This window comes from Bubalus bubalis, chromosome 21 (assembly GCF_019923935.1).
Source record: "Bubalus bubalis isolate 160015118507 breed Murrah chromosome 21, NDDB_SH_1, whole genome shotgun sequence".
Taxonomy (NCBI): domain Eukaryota; kingdom Metazoa; phylum Chordata; class Mammalia; order Artiodactyla; family Bovidae; genus Bubalus; species Bubalus bubalis.
In genome coordinates, this window is record NC_059177.1 from 56,017,848 (window position 1) to 56,038,425 (window position 20,578).

At 61.3% G+C, this 20,578-nt stretch overlaps 1 protein-coding gene across 3 annotated transcripts in view; it reads left to right on the top strand.

Moving 5' to 3' along the window:
* Positions 1-20,578, top strand: part of PLXND1 (plexin D1) — a 49,164-nt gene that overhangs the window by 12,511 nt on the left and 16,075 nt on the right. For all 3 annotated transcript variants that reach the window (XM_025272986.3, XM_025272985.3, XM_044934334.2), the window contains exons 2-13: positions 4,612-4,788; positions 7,536-7,667; positions 7,917-8,017; positions 8,102-8,231; positions 9,429-9,606; positions 9,764-9,872; positions 10,265-10,367; positions 15,015-15,119; positions 17,771-17,860; positions 18,074-18,167; positions 19,103-19,257; positions 20,064-20,215. In XM_025272986.3, coding sequence (XP_025128771.2) covers positions 4,612-4,788; positions 7,536-7,667; positions 7,917-8,017; positions 8,102-8,231; positions 9,429-9,606; positions 9,764-9,872; positions 10,265-10,367; positions 15,015-15,119; positions 17,771-17,860; positions 18,074-18,167; positions 19,103-19,257; positions 20,064-20,215 — 1,526 coding nt within the window. The remainder of the gene's footprint in view (positions 1-4,611; positions 4,789-7,535; positions 7,668-7,916; positions 8,018-8,101; positions 8,232-9,428; positions 9,607-9,763; positions 9,873-10,264; positions 10,368-15,014; positions 15,120-17,770; positions 17,861-18,073; positions 18,168-19,102; positions 19,258-20,063; positions 20,216-20,578) is intronic.

Genomic DNA, 20,578 nt, shown 5'->3' on the forward strand with positions numbered 1-20,578 from the left:
GGGTCACACTGAGTCGGAAACGACTGAAGCAACGATGCACGTTGCATATAGTGCTTTGCAGTTGTGGAGGCTCCTTCTGGCTGCTGTGTCAGAGTTGGGGAGGGTCTCGGTCCAGCCCCCAGCCCCTTGTGATGAGTGCAGGCCCCCCTGCCTCCTGCTCTTCACGCCCCAAAGTGACTGTGTTCTTTCAGCTCCTCGGCAATGAAACCTCACCTTCCCGGGGTCAGGGTTCGATAGCAATCAAAAACCTTGAGGCAGGAAGGGACCCCCATTTCCCAGACACAGAGGCCCCACAGCCGGTGTCGTCTACACCTGGGGCGGAACCGCTGGGGTTTGTAGTCTGCTGTTGACGCCTCATCCTCCTTGGAGCCACCTGCCGTGGGGCTGAGGTTTGGTGGGGTCTGCGGGCGGGAGGCGGGAGGCCTGAGAAGCAGGCTCTGGACGCGCTTGTTCCACTGGCTTCCTGGGGAGAAAAAGTCAACACAATTACAGATGGTAGTGAAATCAATATGTCAGCGCTCTAATGTGAGAGTGGGCAGAGCTGAGCTTTGGCCCCGGGAGGCAGCCAGCCAGCCTGGGAAGGGAGGGAGTGTTCTACTCTCCTGGAAAGGAGCTGAGGCCAGCAGCCGCCTGCCGCTCATCCCATTTCCGAGAGGGATAAACTGAGGTTCTCAGAGGAACCAGAAGTAGCAGCCAGGTGCTGCCTGGCCCCGAAGACCTGTGTTGTCACACACACCGTCGACATGCAGTTGACTCCTGTTTTTCCTTCCGTTCACCAGCACCCAGCATGGGCGGTGGTGTTCTCAGTATTTCTGCTTGGCAAAGAAGAAGCTGAATGCAGTCATTCACACTTTAGTCAAAATTAGTTTCCTTTCTTTAGTTAAACCCGGAGCACAGTCTCTGCCCTAAAGGAGCTTATGGAGGAATCAGTGGTGAGCAGTGCAGAGGAGGGGAGAGGTGGCTTTTTTTTTTTTTTTGGAGCTGCATCTTGAAGGCGGGCTGAAAGCTTGCTGCCTGGGCACGCCCGGCAAAGGGAGCGGCAAGGGTCAGGACGAGGGGGACTAGAGGGCCAAGGGGGAATTCGAGGGGCTCAGAGGTTTGGGAAGGGCGTTGGTTGCTGAAGGAACAGCGTTATGAAGGTTCAGCTGCCCTGGGAGGAAAGCATGGCCACATTTGAGAAAGGGCAGAGTAGTGTGGTGGGAGCCAGGGGCGAGGCAGAGAGAGAAGTGAGACTCCAGGCCGGAGCCGCCGGCAGGAGCCAGCTCACCCGGGGCGGCCAGGAGCCAGGGAGGGGCTGGCCAGTCCTGTGCTGGGAAGGTGGCCCCCGTGGGTTGGAGGAGGCCGCTGTGGGTGCCCAGCCCTCCCCCTGCACCCGGGGAATGGTGTTGTGAAAGACCAAGGCCGAGAGAGACTCAAAGGCGGGCCGGTGCTGACGGAGGAATTTCAGGCCGTGTCACAGGGTCAGGGCAGGCGGTATTTTGGACCTTGGAGCCGACTGCCGCCCCTTGGAGACCGAGTTCGGCTGAGGCCACACTCGGACGGTCGGCCGCCAGGTCCCCGGAGCCCGCTGACCCCCTTTCCTGGGCCGTATCCCCCCAAGAACAGAGGCCTCGCTTGCCTGCCTGGTGGATGTGTGTATCCAGCTTCCGTTTTTGAGGCGGTTGAAGCCTTGTGATTTCCCCTGTCAGCTGGGGAGCCAGCTTCCCCCTCAGATCACAGAATAAGCAGTGAGCAGCCAACGGGTGACTTCTCCTTTAAACTTTTTTTTTTTTTTTTAATTTTATTTTTAGGATAAGAAAAAAAAAAGTCAGAGGAAAGGCTTTTTAGAGAATTCCTTCGGTGCAGAATTAATGGCTCTGCGCTTTGGGGCGGGCAGGCCAGAGTCAGATTCCCAGGCCTCCCCACCTGGCCCTCTCTGCCACCCTGGCTGGCAAATCACCCTGGTCCAGGTGGTTCCCAGGACCCCCCACCCTGCTGGACTGGGTACCCCCATTGCGGAAAACCCCAAAGGTGTTCCCCGGGCCTCCCAGGTGGCCCTTCCTGCCCCACCCCCTGCCCCCAGAACGCAGGGAGGAAGCTTGCATCCCCTGGGCCAGGATTTGCAATGTTAATTTTAGAACAACGTATTATTTAATGACGCCCGTCATCCATATCCAGGAAAGAGGAGTTACGCAACCCCCCGGGGAAGGTGTCCTTGTGGAAAGTCTGGGGCCTAGGTGCCCGCTCTCCTGGCTGCTCGCTGCCTCACCTCTTCCCTGCAGCCGCGGGATTGCAGGGGGTGGGCCCTGGGGAAAGGAGCGGGCAGCCGCCTTCCAGGGCCATCCCCCAACTCAGGCCCCGTCAGGTAGGGTAGGTCCAAAGCTGGAAGATGAGCGAAAAGTGATAAGGCAGTCTGGGTGGCGGCATCCGAGGACGAGAGACTGGCACGTGCAAAGGCCCTGGGGCAGGACCCAGCTTGGGCCAAGGGGCAGAGACGAGGCCCGTGGCTGGAGTGGAGGGGGGAGGGTAAGGGACGGGCCCCGCTCCTCATGCCCCTGGGAGGGGTATGAGGGAGGCTTAGGATGTGAGGCTTATTCTCAGCATCGCGTCAACCATCAGAGAGGGATGGTTTGAGACCTCTCTGCAGAGGAGACCTCTGCACCTTTACAGGGCTCGCTCTGCAGCTCTATTCCAGGGGGAAATGTTGAGGACAGAGTCAGCCCAGAGAGCAGGCCAGGAGAGCCTCCTTTATGGGAAGACAGCTGTCTTAAGGTGGTCCCAGGGGTCCAGGTGAGAAAGCTTTTGAGGTAGGCATGATTTACCCCTAAATTCCACTTGGTAACAATCATGTCAGGGACCATCACGTCTGAAAGAGCATTTACCGTGGGTCACGCTGCATGCTGGCGCTCCACAATGAACTGTCTTTTCCAGGTGCCTGTAGGGGAGGCGCTGGAGATGTATCAGTGTTGTTTTTTTTTTAACATTTTTTCAAAGTTATTTATGTATTTATTTTTGGCTGTGCTGGGTCTTCGTTGCTGCGCACGGGCTTTCTGAAATTCGTTGTGGTGCTGGGGCTTTGCGTTGAGGTGGCTTCTCTTGTTGCAGAGCACAGGCTGTAGACCACAAGTTCAGTAGTTGGGCCGCATGGGCTCTGTTGCTCCGAAGTGTCCGGAATCTTCCCAGTCTAGGGATCGAACCTGTGTCACCTGCATCGGCAGGCAGATTCTCAACCACTGGACTTACCCGGGAAATCTGAGATGTACCCACTTCACAGCTTGGTAAACCGAGGCTCAGAGGAGTGACGTGACTTGCTCAGGTCGCCCCTAACTCTCCTGCGGAAGGCCACCCTGTGGTGGGTTGTGGCCCCGGAGCCCTCCCCAGCCCCACCCCATCTCTGGGCTTAGGGCTCAGCTGTGTTTATTTTTCCAAGAATGAAGGACCCGGTATTTATGGTTTGCTTTTGAACACTAGCTGAGATTGTGTACAAAACCCATGTGGGCACATCATTGGTGGCTTCGGCTTGCAGGAAAGCACAGATAAGGGAGGAAAGCTTCTCTCTGAAGCCGTGCCATAAAGCCAGTCCTGCCCGCTTCAGTCCTGGTGGCCTGACGTCGCAGCTGGTGACCTGGAGCGGGCCACGTCCCCGCTGAGCCTCAGTTACCCCATCTGTGCCATGGGATCTCAGAGTGGGGCCAGGATTCAGCCAACCACAGGCCTGGTGCAGGGTCAGTTCCCAGCAAACGTGGCCTGTGCTGCATTTGCTGTCGTGACTGTTAATGTTTATGCACCCATCTGACCGGAAAGGCCCCGTGACACCCTGTGAGTTTTCTCAGCCAGAATCTCCTTCTTCACCATCAGTGCGGACCTGTGGTGTCAGCCGGGCTGGTCCCTCCCTGCTGGGTGATGCGGTCTATCCTGTCCGTCCCTACTATCCGCTCTCCTAAACCACCCTGTGTCCACATCCTGGTGGATTTGCACAGTCGCCTTCTCAGAAGCACTTCCTGGAGGCCTGTGTTGTATTTTTGTGCAAATTGCAGAAGAAACCTTCAAAAGGTCATCCCGCCCCTGTGAGTTGGGGCTGACGTGGATGCCAGGAGTGTGCATTTGGACACCCTTGGCCTCGATCTGCCCATCTGTAACATGGGCAGATGAAGGGATGTGTGTTGGGGCCTCAGTTTGGGGAGGCCTCAACTTTTGTCTAGTAACCTGTTGGGGAGTAGGGGTTGCTGGGGTCAGAGCAGGAATCTGGCGGAGGGTGGAGGGAAAAAAACCCCATGGTTGCTATGGAGACCCAGCCAGACAGGAGGGACACCTCATGGGTGTCAGGAGGTAAGTTGGGGCAGAGGCTGGCCTCCCTGGGCCTTCTTGCCTCCCTCACGTGACCCTTCCTGGCCAGCTTCTGTGTACCCAGAACGGACCCCTCTGCTAGGGGCCCATGACTGAAGCCAAGGGCAGGGGTCGACCTGGGCTCGGAGATGTGCTCCTGCTTGCCTCGGGGCCTGAGCCCAGTGCAGAGCAGGAACAGGACTTTGAAAGCTCGGAGGCGGCGGCTGGAGGTCCCGGCCAGCCGCGGGGGACTGGGAGCCACAGAAGGTTCTGGAACCGCAGTCTGACATGCTGTCTCTCTTGCAGCTGCAGCCGGAACAGCTGGACTGTGGGGCCGCCCACCTGCAGCACCCGCTGTCCGTCCTGCAGCCTCTGAAGGCCTTGCCTGTGTTCCGAGCGCCGGGCCTCTCCTCCGTGGCCGTGGCCAGTGTGGGCAACTACACCGTGGTCTTCCTGGGCACGGTCAGTGGGCGGCTGCTGAAGGTACGGCTGGGCCAGGGTGCTCGGCAGGGGTGGGGGTCCCACGGGTTAGACGGCGTCTTCCATGTCCGTTCTTCCACTTCGGTTCACACCAGTGAGTTCCCGTTCACACCAGTGAGTTCCCGTCGTGCAGATGAGGGAAGCAGAGCTCAGGTGGCCTGTCTTTGGGGGCCTCCAGGACCCGGCTTCAGAAGCCGGCGGAGTGTTTGTCTCTGGGCCCTGCCACTTGGCAGACTGTTTGACCTGGAGCAGTGAAGGTGTTCTCTCCTGGCTTCAGTGTCCCCAGCCATCAAAGGCTGAAAGTTCAGCCTCTCGAGACTCTTGCAGGGCTTTGACGGGGGGTGGGGGAGGCCACAGCCCAGCAAGTGGGGATCTCCCCTCTTCCCCTGTTTCCTCCTCCGTTCCTCCACCAGCCTCTGAGGATGCCCCAGCTCCCAGCCAAGGTGACTGGTTTCTGCAGGTAATGCTTCCCGCCCCTGAGATGCCGAGAGCTGGGTGAGAGGAGTCGGTCTCCCTACTAAGCGGCCCCAGGGGAGGGCATGGACCCTGGGTGGCCCTCCAGCCATCTCCCATCCCCGGCCTGTCCAGAGCGTCAGCCGTCTGGCCTGGCTCCGACCTGCACCAGGCCCTGGTCTAATTGATTCAGATCTGATAATCCAATTCACTCAGCTTCCCCAGGCAGACGCCACAGGCTGGTGGTGAGCAGTGGGGGTCAGAGTCCCAGCCTGCCCGGCCCCGGGACCCTAGTAGCTGACATCCCTGGGGGACATCCCAGTCATGGGAGCAGGGGCAGGGGTCCTTCTCCACCTTCACAGCTTCCATTGAGGGTCGGGGCTTGTGGTTGGGATCAAACACTTGCATGTGGCTCCTGGCTCTTGCCCTCCCAGCTGCGGGACCTGGGGCGGTTTCCCCATCTGTCCAGGAGTCTCCCCCACCCCCACCATGAAGCCGCAGTTATTAGGCGCCACTGTCTACCCAGCCTCAACAGGCACATCACAGGCATCCTCACATTTAATTCTCACATTGCTTCGAGGGAGGCAGAGCCGTGATGCCCATTTCACAGATGAGGACACAGGCTCTGCGAGGGGAACCGAGTGCCCCAAAGTCACATAGCGGGGAAAGTGAAAGTGAAAGTTGCTCAGTCGTGTCTGACTCTGCGACCTCATGGACTGTATAGTCCATGGAATTCTTCAGGCCAGAATACTGGAGTGGGTAGCCTTTCCCTTCTCCAGGGGATCTTCCCAACCCAGGGATCAAACCCAGGTCTCCCGCATCACGGGCGGATTCTTTATCAGCTGAGCCACCAGGGGAGCCCACATAGCAGGAACCAGGGTGGAATCCAAGTCCAGTCAGGTCAGAGGCTGCCCTGCCCCTCAGTCCTGACCTCTGCATTCACCACCCTGCTTCATGCCCGGTCATCTCCTGCCCACTCTCACCTCACTTGAGGCTTTGATCACAGCCCCCAGCCCAGGCCCCAGAGCATGCCAGGTGCTCGGTAGACTTTGCAAAGAGTGGAAACATGTCTGCTGGATGCCTGGGGGATGCAGAGGGCCAAGCTGCCCGGGACAGACTCTGCCAAGAGGCCGCTTGGGATGAGGCATGTCCCAGAGGCTGGGGAGAGAGTAATTGCAGTTTAGGGTGTGGGGGACGTCAGGGAGGCTGTTTTGCTGAAGACGTTGGGAGGACAGCTCCCGGCCCAAGGGGGAGAGGAAGGTGTTTGAGACCAGAGCACAGCGGGGAGAAGACATGGGGGCTGGATGTTGAGTTGGGTTAGTGACTAGAGAGGAGGCTCGTGGAATAAGATGGGGTGGACGGTCAGGGCCTCGAATGCAGAACACATTGATTCCACAAGTAGGAGGAGCTGTTAAAGGTTCTGGAGCCCGTGGAGGAGGACTGGGGGGTTGGAGGCCCCCTCGCCCCAGCTCAGAGCTTGACCAGGCCTTGACAAGGCAACACAGAACGTGAGATCAGCAGAGAATAGCAGATTGAGGAGTCTCTGACCAGCCTTGTCAGGTCTCTGGGGGACGTGCAGAGGGGCCCTCAGCCAGACAAGCTTCCAGACCCCAGCTAGTCCTGGTCTTTCTCCTGCCTGGACATTGGACCCCAGCCTCGGATCTGGAGTCAGATGGACCTAGACCTCCATCGTGACCCTGAGGCATCTTCTTTTAGGACTCTTGCCAAGTCCCTTGGCTCCTCTGGGCCTCGGTTTCCTCATCTGTGAGATGGGCGTGTGAGAGGGGAGGGGTGAGACCCGTGGCCCTGCCGCCTCTCCGGGGCCTGGCCCCAGCAGCGCTTCACCTGCATCTTCCCTAGCACGCCCCACGGCCCCGCGGGGCGAGTGCCGTCCTCAGCCCTGTTAGCTCAGAGAGGGGAAGTGACTCGGATGGCTCGGGCCTGTGCAGCTTGTAAATGTCAAGGCCAGAATTCAAACCCAGGTCCCCACTCCCTGGCATGATGTCCACAGCCTCCCAGAGAATGTTTTCTTAACTGTGAAGCCCGGCCCTGTGCATACCAGGGTAGGACGTGCTGGTGAGGGCAGGGAGGGCGGGTTCCTGGGGGGAGGGGCGCACGACAGAGAACAAAGTGTGGGGGCCGGCCGCCACTGCCAGCGCTGGACGGGCCCGAGGCTGAGACTCCCAGGCTCGGGGCAGCCCCCTCACCCCCGGGGCTGGTCCCCAGCCTGCCCCTACCTGGGGACACCTTCCTGGTGCCCCATCCCCTGACGGCCACCCTCCTCCGCACCCCCCCAGATCAACCTGAACGAGAGCATGCAGGTGGTGAGCCGGAAGGTGGTGACGGTGGCCTACGGGGAGCCTGTGCACCACGTGATGCAGTTTGACCCCGCGGACCCCGGTTACCTGTATCTGATGACGTCCCACCAGGTGTGTGCGGGCCTCAGCCTGACGAGACCCCAGGATGCGCTGAGCCCCAGCCCCCGTTTGCCTCTGCACGAGAGCGGCTGCTCCTGCCAGAAGCGTCGCCCCCTCCCTTCCGGCCTGCCGTGGCCTCTGCAGGGAAGCCTCACTCCCCGCCCCACCCCACGCCGTGACAGCCTCAGTTTCCCCAGCCTCTCCCGGCCCTCGCCTGGCTGCCCCTCCCCTGCTGAGCTGGGCCCCCACCTCTGTCTCCAGATGGCCAGGGTGAAGGTCGCCGCGTGCGCTGCGCACACCACCTGCGGGGACTGCGTGGGCGCGGCCGACGCCTACTGCGGCTGGTGCGCCCTGGAGACGCGGTGAGGCCCCTGGGGCGCAGGCTGGGCCCGGGAGGCCGCGGGGGTGGGGGCGCCCCGGACCCTGACCTGCGCCGGGCGCCCCAGGTGCACGCTGCAGCAGGACTGCGCCAACGCCAGCCAGCCGCACTTCTGGACCAGCGCCAGCGCGGGCCCCGGCCGCTGCCCCGCCATGACCGTCCTGCCGGCCGAGATCGACGTGCACCAGGAGTACCCGGTGAGTCCAGGGGGCCAGGACCCCAGCTCCAGGCTCAGGGTTGCAGGTGGAGAGCAGCCCTTCCCCTGGCACCCAGACCGGACAGGTGGAGCCTCCTGGGTGCGGTGCCCCAGGGACCTGGAGGCAGATGGTGAGAGCAGTGCCTGGGTGCTCGTAACATCCCCGTCATACAGATGGGGAAACTGAGGCCCAGAGGGGTAAAGTGACTTGCTCAAGATTATACAGTGAGGAAGTGCCCAAGCTGGGAGTTGAATTCAAGTAGCTGTCCCCCTGCCCCACAATCCATGTCCAGGAGTGCCTAGGCATGCCACAGACGGCTCCCTGCTTACCTTTAGCAGACAGCCTCGGTGCAGGAGATTCCAGGGGGCAGGAGCTGAGGGACAGACAGGCTTGGGTGCCCCCCATCCCAGCCCTGCCCTCAGAGCCTTCTCTGGGGCAGACATTCTCGTCTGTCACGTGATGGTTCTGATGACCCACAGGAGCTGGGGCTCCTGTGCTCCTCGCTCCCCATCATTACACATCACAGTCCTGCACTTAGGCCCTCTGGTCAAGCAGGCGGTCTGGGGCTTTGTCCATCTGTTCATTCATTTATTCATTCATCAATAACAGTAGGTGTTGTTGAGCTCCCACTCTGTGCCATGTACAGCCCTGGACTTGGGGAGACAGCATTGAACAAGAGAGGCAAACCTCTGGTCCTCGAGGGGTGGACACACTCCCAGAGGAGAGAGCGGAAACAAGATAAGTGCTGTGGAGAAGAAGGAAGCAGAGCAGAGGACAGGGTGCAGAGCGAGCAGCTTGGGGTGGGGGGTAGTATTGACATTTTACATCAGGCAGGGGGCTCACTGCAAGATGACATCCGAGCAGCGATAGGAAGCCAGTGTGAGCATCTGGGCAGAGGGACCCACCAGTGCAAAGGCCCTGGGGTAGGAACAAGACTCAGGATTTGAGAGTGTTAAGAGGCTGGCATCCAAGGTCCAGGGGCCAGATCGTGCAAGGCCTCTGGCCCCTGTAAGATGGTCGGTTTCACTTTGCAGAGGGGGAAACTGAGGCCAACGTAGGCTGCATCCCCGTGCATCCCCTGGAGTCAAGGCCACTGACCAACCTCTTCTCCCCAGGTTCCAGGGTGGGGGTGGGGCAGTGCGCGGCGTGGCCTTCCCTCACCCCCCGCACCCCCAGCTAAGGGTCCCTGGCCTCTAGGGTATGATCCTGCAGATCTCGGGGAGCCTGCCCAGCCTCAGCGGCATGGAGATGGCCTGTGACTATGGCCACGGCATCCACACGGTGGCTCGGGTCCCAGGCCCAGCCTTCGGCCACCAGATCGCCTACTGCAACCTCCTGCCCAAGGATCAGTTCCCGCCTTTCCCGCCCCACCAAGGTAGGCACCTCACGGCGCAGGGTGCAGGGACGGCTGATGGGGGCCCTCGGATGGTGGACTCTCAGGCATGGGGGGGTCCTGATGGCACAGCCACTGGTGTCGGTGGGCCCCCCGTGTCCTCTTGTCCTCTCTCCCTGGACGCTCTGCTCTGTTCCAGACCACGTGACCGTCGAGATGTCGGTGAGGGTCCAGGGGCAGAACATTGTCAGGGCCAGCTTCACCATCTACGACTGCGGCCGGGTTGGCCAGGTGTACCCACACACAGCGTGAGTGGGGTGTTGGGGCTAGCTTCCGGGGTGGGCAGGAGGCTTTGCTCTCAGGGAAGCCCTCTCAAGAAAAATGATGGTGTCGCAGAGGCAGGCGGGACCCTTGGCTGTTCACCTGACGGCTCATTTGTGCAACAAACTCTCATCACCCAGCGTGCCCGGCGTCTGTGAGCACCCAGGCTAGTCGAGGCTGAGAAAAGTGCTTTGATTACGCTTAATTTAGTTCCCTGGAGGCCCTGCTTGCGTATCTCCTCCTTGCATACCTCCTGTACGGGCAGCTCTGATGTTGAGCAAGACCTCGTTTCACTGTGCTGGGCTCTGTGTCCCGGGTCCCCGCTGCTGGGCACAGGGGTGGGGAGCCAGCAGCTGAGGGGAGGCCCCCTGTCTTTCAGTTGCACCAGCTGCCTGTCGGCACAGTGGCCCTGTTTCTGGTGCGCCCAGCAGCACGCCTGTGTCTCCAACCAGTCTCGGTGTGAGGCCTCACCAAATCCCACGGTAAGCCGGGCCCAGGGGTGCCCTCTGCCTCCACTGTTCCTTTTTTTTTTTGACACGTTGAGAACGTTTCCGTGTCATTACATTGTCTTTCTTGGCTCCAACTTTAACCGCCGCCATGCTGGGCTTGTCGTCACAGTGCATGTTATCAATCCCTTTGCTATTCTCTTCTCCAGGGGATCGTCCCAACCCGGGGATTGAACTCGGGTCTCCTGCATTGCAGGCAGATTCTTCACCATCTGAGCCACCAGGGAAGCCCCTCCAATCCCCTGTTGTTGGACGTGCTGAGTGCGCCTCTTTTTTGCATTCTGATACGTGCAGGGCATTGCATGGCCTTGACTGTCCTCTGGAGACCAGTTCTTCAACGGGTATTTTGGGGTGAAAGCCCATACTTTCAGCTCAGCTGACCCCCAGAAAGCCTGCACCTGTTTACACTTCCGGCCTTTTAGGACAAGGCGCCTTCCTGCACATCATACTCATTTTCAATTTTAGCTTCAACGTTTTCCGCGACCCTCATGGGTCAGGGAGTACCAGGCTTGGGCCTTGAATTGGCCCCTCTTGTTGGCAGCCCGTGTTCTCCCCGCTTCCCCAAGTCAGGGGCTGGGCCGAAAGACCCCAGCCTCCGTCTCCCACGGGCACTGGGGCCCCAGGGCCGGGGATTGCTGTGCCTCTCACAGGGTGGAGAAAGCAAGTGACCTCTAAAGCCACAGGTTCCCAGGTCCTCCTGTTCTGCCGGCCTGATGGTGCCCTGAGCTAGGGGACAGCATGCCATCAGTTACACGGGGCGGGCGTGTTGGGGAGGGTGGGGGACAGGCAGAGACACAGTCCGAGGCACCATGTACCTTGCCGCCGGCTGGTTTGGGTGTGGTCACTTATGGGGTGGCCTCGTGTCTTCACCCAGAGAGCCTCTATGGCTGTCGCAGCCTTGTGCCAGGGACGACCATACGGGACTCCTGAGACTGGTTGAGGTGGGACAGCTGGACTGCAGTGGGTTCCAGGGTGGGATGGCTGGACCGGGATGGTGCCAGGTCATATGCCAGCTTATCCCCCGTCAGGCCCACCCGCTGGATCTTCCGTCTCGTATCAGGGCCGTGAGAGGCTCGGGGTGAGGTACCAGGTTCTCGCCTGCAGCTCATCTCTCCAGGAAAGGGGAGTTCCCACCCATTTTCCAGATGGCACAGTTGAGGGAGTCAGTGTAACCCCCGAAAGCCCTGGCTCCCAGCAGGGAGGTCACTGAGGCCCGTCATGCATCCCTAGGAAGCAACCCTGGTGCCCGCTGGGGAAGCAGCTGATTAGACACGGTTCTGCCCTCCCCATCATGAACGCAAGAGCCTGAGGCGTGAGTCGTGGCTGTGTGACCCCGGGCAGGCTGCCACACCTCTCTGTGCCCGTCTCCCTGTCTATGAAAGGGGGCCTGTCTCAAAGGGGGATCTGGAGCGACACCAGCTTCGTACCCGACACGCCATGGGTGGCCCCCTCTGCTGGGAGGACTTCTCCGGGAGGGGAACCTCCTGCCAGGTTCCGGCAGACGCAGAGGAGCTCGCCAGCCTGGAGGTGTTTCTGGGGCAGCGCCCCCAGGGACACCCCCCCTCCCCGCCCCACCCCCCTGCCCCGAGGTCTGCGGGTCAGAGATGCGTTGGGGGCGCATAGAGGGCCTGTCTCAGAGGATTACGGTAGTCCATTGGGAGAAGAGGCCGCCCCCGCCTGGGCCTGGCCTGCTGCTTAATCTGGTGTTTAATTTAGAGCCAGTCTGTCGTAGTGGAGGCCGCAGGGCTCAGGCCAGGCCGGGGAGGGGTCTCTGGGCAGGCGCGAGCCAGGGACTATGTCTCCTGACTTCCCGTTGCCTCATGGGCCCCAGAGGAAGGAAGTGGGGGGTACAGGATGCTGCAAGGAGGGCTGCAGCTTTTTTCCAAGGAGGGGAAGGGAGTGGAGAAGGCTGCTGCGTCCGCCCCTTCCAGTTGTCCTGGAGGAGGCGGCTTCTGCAAGGCAGGGTGACCTTAGGCCTTAGAAGCGGCAAGGGTTTGGGCAGGTGCCGGGGTCAGGCTCCCTGGGTTGGGGGAGCCTGGGTGGGAACCTCTACGAAGGTGGCTTCGTTAGGAGCTGGTGGAGAGGGCGGTTGGCAGGAACTTGGGGGGCAGTGTATAGAAGGGGGGCAGGGCGACGCATAAAGGCAGGGAGGGAGCAGGTTGGGTGGGTTCAGCGGGGTCACTCAGTGCTCGGCCAGGTTGGGTCCCGAACTCTGAATCCTCGCACGTGGAAAGACCTTGGGGGAGTCTGTGAGCTCCAGCGCAGAGTCAGGCGCAGAGTCAGGCGAGGCCCCGCCTTGGCTGCACGCTCTGGGCTGACATCTGGGTTTCCTGGGGCTCCCGCCTCACTGTCCCCCCAGCTCCTGCTATCCCGCCTTCGCGGCTCTGCCCAGAGTCGGGGCCGTGGTTTCCTGAGCCTGGAGGCTATACTCTGGCCAAGGGGGAGAAGCCACTCAGCTTGTCTCTGAGGCTTGGATGGTCAGCTTGGGACGGGACAGGAGGCCGCGGTGCTCTGCGAGCCGCTTGCCATGGCCCCAGCAGAGCCACTAGGCCTGTGTGAATTCAGAGTCCCAGGGACGGCATCCCCTTCGGGCTCAGCTGGATCCCGGCATCACCAGGCCCTCCCCGCCCCTCCAAGTGGCTTCCGAGCTCCGGCAGGCCCTCCCCCTTGGCCGCAAGACGCCTTAGCAGCCCCGGGTGGGGTCCTGATCCCTGGCAATCCCAGGAGACCCTCCTTCTCGTTGGTTCTGCAGAATTTTTCCAGGGGAACTGGGTCACATCCACTCCCCGAACCAATCGCTGAGCCCAGGACAGGCGTGGGTGCCTGCCCATCCCTGGGGCTAGGGAGGAGGGTCAGTCCTCCCATACCACAGGCCTGGGGGGCGGGGAGATGCAGGCACACTTGGACCAGCTGTCCCCAGGGGAGATTAGCGACCCTCCGGGTGGTGCTGAAAGAGGGCAGAGGCGCACCCACACTCTTCCAGACTTGCCCACTCTGGAGAGTAGGTACAGGCATCCATGGTGGGTTATGAGGATCAAGGAGAGTAGGGCCCTCGGGGATGGTCCCACGTCGTTTCCTCTGGACCCGCACGCCTCCAGCCCCTGCTGGCCACCTCCCCTCGGCTGGGCCGGAGCCAGGGTCGCAGCCGCAGGGCCCCCGGCCAGCTGTGAAGCGGGCTGGCAGCGGCAGTGAAACCCGATTGGAAACATGTGGGTTCCATTCCCCGAAATTCCACGGGGCTTACGCATGGGACGGCTCAGGACAGCAGCTCAAGGGAGGGACGGCCTTGCATGACACACAGCAAGCCGGACACCAGCTCCTGCCTTGCAGCCCTGCAGCGTTGGCCGGGCCGGGCGGCCTCCTTGGCCCCTGTGGTCAGCAGCAGGCAGTGCTCCTGGGGAAACTCATCATCTGGGCGCAGTGTCTGGCCTGGGGGTCAGCAGCAGGGTCTGGGCCAGTAGAGCCCGCTGTGCTGCTCGCCCTGTACTGGGCACCCCACTTTGTTTCTCTGTGCCTCAGTGTTCCAGTCTGTCAAGTGGGTATAACGGTGGTACCCACCTCACAGGGCATTTGGGAGGAGGGTTTGGTGAATTAATACAACGCAGGGTGCTCAGAACTCTCCAGGTGCATGTGGAGGGCTGTGGGCGCCGGCCGCTAACCACTGTCGCTATCGTGGTTGCTAGTTATGACCGTGGTCAACGATAATAAATGAAGCATTGGTGTCCCTCAAGCTCTGGTTTCACGCTGGGCCCCTGAGGGTCCCCTCAAGGAGCTCCTTGTCTGATGAACAATACTGAGAAAAGACCCTGGGTCCCTGTCTCTCACCTTGGTCCTCAGTCTCAGGCCTCAGTCTCTGGCCCGAGAACCCGGGAAAGATTGAAGGAAGGAGGAGAAGGGGGTGGCAGAGGATGAGCTGGTTGGTTGGCATCATCGACTCAATGGACTTGAGTTTGAGCAAACTCCGGGAGGTAGTGAGGGACAGGGAAGCCTGGCGTGCTGCAGTCCCGGGGGTCGCAGAGAGTCAGACACGACTGAGTGACTGAACGGCAGTGACTCCGCATCCGACACGGGAATGCGGATGCCCAGGCCTCCAGCTCAGGGCTCGTGATGCGTCCGGGCAGTGGGGAGGGGTGTGCAACCTCACACCCTGTTTCTCATGGGCCTCTCCGAAGTCTGTGGTTTCCTCTTTTGTGAATCATTCATCGTGTGTCCATCTGGAAACTGGAATTCCAGAGCTGGAGGGAGCCTCAGAAAGTGAATGCAGTGCCTCATTTTACATCTGGGGAAAGATGAGGCCCAGAGCCGGGGAGGTCTCCCCTCAGAGGCTCTCCGTGGAGTGGCCATGGGGACTCGGTTCCACTGGGCAGGTTACTGCCTCTTTCCATGCCTCAGTCTCGTCTGTGAAATGGGGCCAATACACCTTCCCGCTCGCAGGATCAGGTCAGGTGGTGTGTGGGAGGTGGTGGATGCGGCTGCCGTTTTATTAGTAGCGTTTCCTCACTGCATAGGCTGCCCGGCGCCTCCCCAGGGAGATGGGACTGCGCCGGCTGGCTGGGGTGGTCTGAATCCCGTCTCCTCCGGAACGCCCCAGGTCAGCCCCGCTTCCTTGTGTTTTGACTACAGAGCCCTCAGGAGTGCCCGCAGATCCTGCCGTCCCCCCTGGCTCCCATGCCCACCGGCGGCTCCCAGAGCATCCCGGTGCACCTGGCCAGCGCTGCCTTCTTCCAGGTAAGCAGGGGCGGGGCCCACCGCCCATGCTTTGCTTTTCCACTTATTTATTTGGCTGCCTGGGTCTCAGTTGCAGCATGCAGGATCTCTAGTTGCGGCATGTGGGATCTAGTTCCCTGAGCAGGGATCAAACCCAGACCCCCTCCATTGGGAGCTCGGAGTCTTAGCCACTAGACCACCTGGGAAGTCCCGTGCTTCGGTTTTCTTCCTCTGAGTTTCTGGGCTCTGTTGGAGAAAGCCCTGCCCTGGTTGCACGGAGGTAGGGGGAAGGAAGGTGGGTGGTGGGCACAGGCCTTGGGGACAGCCAGCTGCCCCTAGCTCCTGCAGGAAAGGAGGGTCTGGCTGGGACCCCCAGACCCTCTCCCCTGTGATGCCCCCCCAACAGGCCCAGCCCCTGCCCAGTGCTGCAGCCCATGGGTGACTGTCCATGTGCACCCTGCCCTGCCCCCAGGCTGGGTTGTGACCCTGGACATACCCCCCGCCCCCTAGTTTGAGGCCGACACATCTTCCCTGGAAAATGGCCCGAGCCCCCTTGGCTGCCCCATCCCCATCGTCCCGGTGGGGAAAGCAGGAGGGGAAGCAGACGCCTCCAGGGACATGGCATTGGGCTAGACTCGCACCCTAGCCCTGGACTCCTTGTCCAGTGCTCTTCCCCCCACCCACTAGCCTTCCCTGCCTGCGCACCGCCCCGCCACCCACCCACCCACCCATCTGGGCTGGGGGAATGGAGGCCGCCCCTTGCTGGGTCTCTCCTGGAGGAGCGTCCTGAGTGGGAAGTGTTGACGAGTCCTGGACGCGTGCCAGCCACCCCTTCCCCAGCTCTCGGGGACTCACCATCTGTCGCTTCACCAGGGGAGCTGAGGCCCTTGACGACTTGTCACACGTGGGGGCCACGTGCCGGGGAGCCTCGTCATGGCAGGGGATGCTGCCCTGTGAAGGCCTGGGGGGCTGTGCCCTTGGTCCTGGGGCTGGGGGGTGCTGTGCCCTCAGTCCTGGGGCTCCTCCCTGCGGTGGTTAGGGCAGAGCTTCTGGGGTATTCAGAGGGGGGAAAGGCCATGCTGCTCCCCTGGGCTTCCGGAGCCTGGGTCAGGGAGGCCCAGGGCTTGAGTGTGGGTCCTGCCTCCTGCTTTTGAGCAGAGTGTAATTGGGGGGCCCCCGTCTGCCTTCCTGGGGCCTCAGTGATCCTGGCCCGCCTTCCCCTGGGCCTGCTTCTGACTCTGCCTGGGCTCTGCAGCAGCCTGATCCACGGAGCTCACACCCGGCAGAGCCCCAGACAGGCTGGCCGGCTGCCGTGAGCCCAGGGGCTCAGGAGACCCAGCTCAGCGTGGCAGGGATACAGGAGCTCTCAGCCTGTCAACAGCCACTTCCCTGTGTTAGTTTCGCAGCGAAGCGGGGAGGGGGCAGGGCCAGGGGGTGGCCGACCTGCTTTCTCCTCAGGGTAACACATCTACCAACGACAGGGACATAAACAGGAAGTCCTGCCACGCGGCTGCCCTAGCCCTCTTGAAACCTGGGTTTGTTCACTCAGCAAATATTTACTAATGGCTGCTCCCGGGGGGCCTGTGCTGGGCTAAGGGCAAGATGACATTGGGGAATTAGCCCTGTTTATTTCTCCCCCCACCCGCAGCAAAGCATTTATCGAGCACTTCCTGTGTACTGATCTCAGCCAGCATATATTAGGCGCCCACAGTGTACAACCCAGTAAAGACACATGGTGTCCAGTTTCCTTAGAGTCCTGCAGAGTAGGGGAGTCTCTTTCCGTTGCTAAGTTTAGAGACCCACACCGCTCAGAGGAGGAGCCACCTGCACAGAGTCACACAGCTAGGAGGTCGCAGAGGCGGACTTCGGACCTGAGTGGGCCTGTGTTAAGGTTGAGCCTGAGCTCTTTCAACTACCATCTTCCTGGAGGTGTCAGAGGGCCCAAAACCCAGCCCCCCCACCTCCTCCCCAGTGGGTGGAGAGACAGGTATAGACAGAGCCTGGGCAGAGGATAGGGGAGGTCCTTGGTATGCAGGGTCAGGGAAGGCTGTCGGAGCTTAATGAAGCCCCCCAGCACACACCCTAATATTCATTGCCAAATGGATGGATGCTCAAGTGAAGGGTGTCCCCGTGATTTGGGTGAGGGGCGGTCTGGGAGCCTTTGTTGGAACATGGGACATTTGAGCTGGATTTTGAAGGCTGTGTTGAGGTTTGCTGGGAGGGAAGCATGGACTTGGAAAAGGCTGAGGGCAGGATGGCGTGTGCGTTGCTGACCCGCGTCCTGTGTGAGCTGATCCTGGGCCGTGGGGGGTTTTGAGGCTGCAGGGCAGGCGGAGTCTCCTGGGATGAACCTTGTAAGTGTCGGTCGTGCTGAAAAGTCGCGGCTTTACCAGCAGAGTGAAAGGCCCCGGGGTTAGGCCACTGGAAGTTGTCGGTGAGGTTTTCAGTGGTGTGAGAGCATAAGGCCAGAGTTCTGGGTGTTCGTGTGTACCCCCCACCCCGCGCCCGCCCCCACCTCTGTCAGACGTTGGGCCAGGAAGGAACGTTCTGGAGGAGACGCAGTTCAGGGAGAGAGCCCCCGCCCATGCCTCGGAACAGCAGTCTCTGGCGTCCTGAAGAAGATGGGGGGCGGTGGGTGCTGCTTGGATGCCCCTGACCCCCGTGTCCCGCAGGGTGCAGCCCTGGAGTGTAGCTTTGGTCTGGAGGAGACCTTCGAGGCTGTGTGGGTGAACGAATCGGCTGTACGCTGCAAACAAGTGGTGGTGAGCGGCCGGGCTTCACGGCGGGGGTAGCGGGGCGGAGGGGAAGGGCAGGCCAGCCCGAGTCCAGATACATACACGCCTTCCTTTCTGCCTCCCCTTTTTGGTCCCCTTGCCCCCAGTGGCCCTGCCCTTGTCTCTCCCCTGATGTGCCTTCCCCCCAACAGAGACCCAGACAGCATCCACACCCGTCACGCATTTCCCCATCTTTTGCAGCTGCACACGACCCAGAAGAGCCAGGTATTTCCACTCAGCCTCCAGCTGAAGGGGCGACCGGCCCGGTTCCTGGACAGCCCTGACCCCATGACAGGTAGGAGGCGCCCACCAACCTCACATGGCCGCAATGGGTGGGACGCAGCCTTGGGGTGCTCCATCCAGTGCTCGGGTATCCCCACACCACTCCCCAACACACACTGTCTCTCAGGTCCCAGCCCCGCTCTCTGCCAGCTTGTTCACTCCACACCTCACTGTGGAGCCGCTCCTCTGGGCTGGCACCACACCCTCGGGGCGTCCGCATGCCCATGGCTCTGCCCCCCCAGCACTCACCTGCCCTTTCTCAGCCTCAGGGTCCTCCTGTGAGGCACAGGCCCGGTTGCAGAGGCAGGGGCGAGGGTTTGCTGAGACGATGCATGCAGGGCCCTGCAGGGCTGTCTGGGACACAGTCTGCGCCCCTAGATGGTGGGGGGTGGCCGTGCTCTTATTACACGTGTCGAATCAACTCTCCAAGGGCCTGTTTAGCAGGAGGGGGGCCCTGTGCACATCCACCCCACACCCTGCCCCACTTCTGTACTATAAGGTCCCAGACAGAAGCCCCAGAACCAGCTTGTACGCCCTGGGAACCCACCCTGCGCTCCTGCCTGAGCCCATCTGAGAGCCTGAGGCTTGCACATCCTACATTGTTCAGTGGTTCCCTAGCATCCCAGAGCTCTGCTGGGGGCTCAGGAGACCCACTCGGGCCTGGCTGTGACTCCAGCTCTCCCACTCACAGGCTGTGTGACCTTGGGCAAGTCACTCTGCCTCTCTGAGCCTCGTCTCTTTATCTGTCAAGTGGGGCTGATAAACAGCCCCCACTGGATAGGATCCCTGTGCGGATGACTGTTAACGGGGCTGTGGCTGCACTGTGCTTATTATTAGCAGCCCCCTGGGGTGGGGCTGGGGGTTGGAGAAGGTACTAAGAGCTTCCTGGGCCCTGACTCTTAAGAAGCAGGACCCAGCTGAGCTGGGCCGGCTCCATGTCTCCCGCAGTGGAGGTCTACAACTGCGCCGTGGGCAGCCCCGACTGCTCCCAGTGCCTGGGCCGCGAGGATCTGGGCCACCTGTGTGTGTGGAGCGACGGCTGCCGCCCGCGGGGCACCCTGCAGCCCACGCCTGGCACCTGCCCTGCCCCCGAGATCCGAGCGGTAAGCACTCCACCCCCCAACTCCCCCCGCCTCGGGGACCTGTCACACCCACACACCTGAATGTGCATACGCACAGCGCCCCACACGGGTTCAGGGACCCGCAGCTCACCTGTTTGCACACACCCAGGCCCCCACACGCTGTCACCCACTGAGCACCCACTGGGTGCCAGTTCCCCCCTGCCGCCCCATCCTGGGGCTGGAGACACAGCAGTGAACGCACACGTGCCTGTCTTCACGGAGCTCATGGTTCAGTTGGGGTTGGGGGACAATGATCAGAAAGGAGATGATTTGCATAGAGAAGGTGGTGAGGGCTGCGAACGAGCCGGGCATGGATGGGGGGTGCGTTGGAGTCTTGGGTGGAAGAGAGGCTGGGGTTGAGTGTCTTTATGGCGAGGTCCAGGAACCCTTGCTGATAAGGGGAAAACTGGGGTAACCCACGAGCCTCATTTTCAATTAAGAAAAAGTCTCAGGGAAGGGTTCTGTTTGCCTTAGCCTGGTTCACCTGCCCGTCCCACAGCTGGCTCTGCCTGGGATTTAGGGTCACGTGGTCAGACATGGGTTCCCGTGGCCACGGGAACTGGACCTCAGCATCCCCAGGAGACGCCCCCCAATAGCGCTGGCTCTGTACCTGCGCACTGGTGTCCCCGAGGCAGGCTGCGTGTCTCACACACGTGTCCCCGCTGGCAGCCCCGGTGACCTGCCAGCGCTCTCACAGCCTCCCCTGAGTGGCGGGTCTGCTTTGCCCTGCCTCCCCGGACACCCCAGCCTCAGAGCCCCATCCTCCCGTCTCTCCGATCGCCTGACAGATTGAGCCCTTGAGCGGCCCCTTGGATGGCGGGACCCAGCTGACCATCCGCGGCAGGAACCTGGGCCGGCGGTTCAGCGACGTGGCCCACGGCGTGTGGATCGGCAGCGTGGCCTGTGAGCCGCTGGCCGACAGATACACGGTGTCGGAGGAGTGAGTGGAGGGTGGTCCCGGGGGCCCTTCAGTGACCTGCAGCTCCCACCCACCCAGAAGTGCCAGCTGCTCCTCTGCCCTCTCCTCGCCCCCCACTCCCCTCTGCCCTCAACCACCCCGCCATCCCTGGATCCCTTCTGTTCCCCAGAAGTCACTCACTCCCAGGTCTCCCAGACTTTGCTCAGACCATTCCCGCCACGCGTCCTGCCCTTCCCTGCTTCACCACTCCAGAGCCTTCTCCCCCGGGAAGCCCTCCCAGGTTCCCCTGAGCAGCCCTGCTTCCACAGAAGCCTCGCTCTGATGGAAAAAACTGCTGGTAGGAAAGTGCAGGTCTGCTGGTGTGTGCAGAGACCTGGCCCTGCA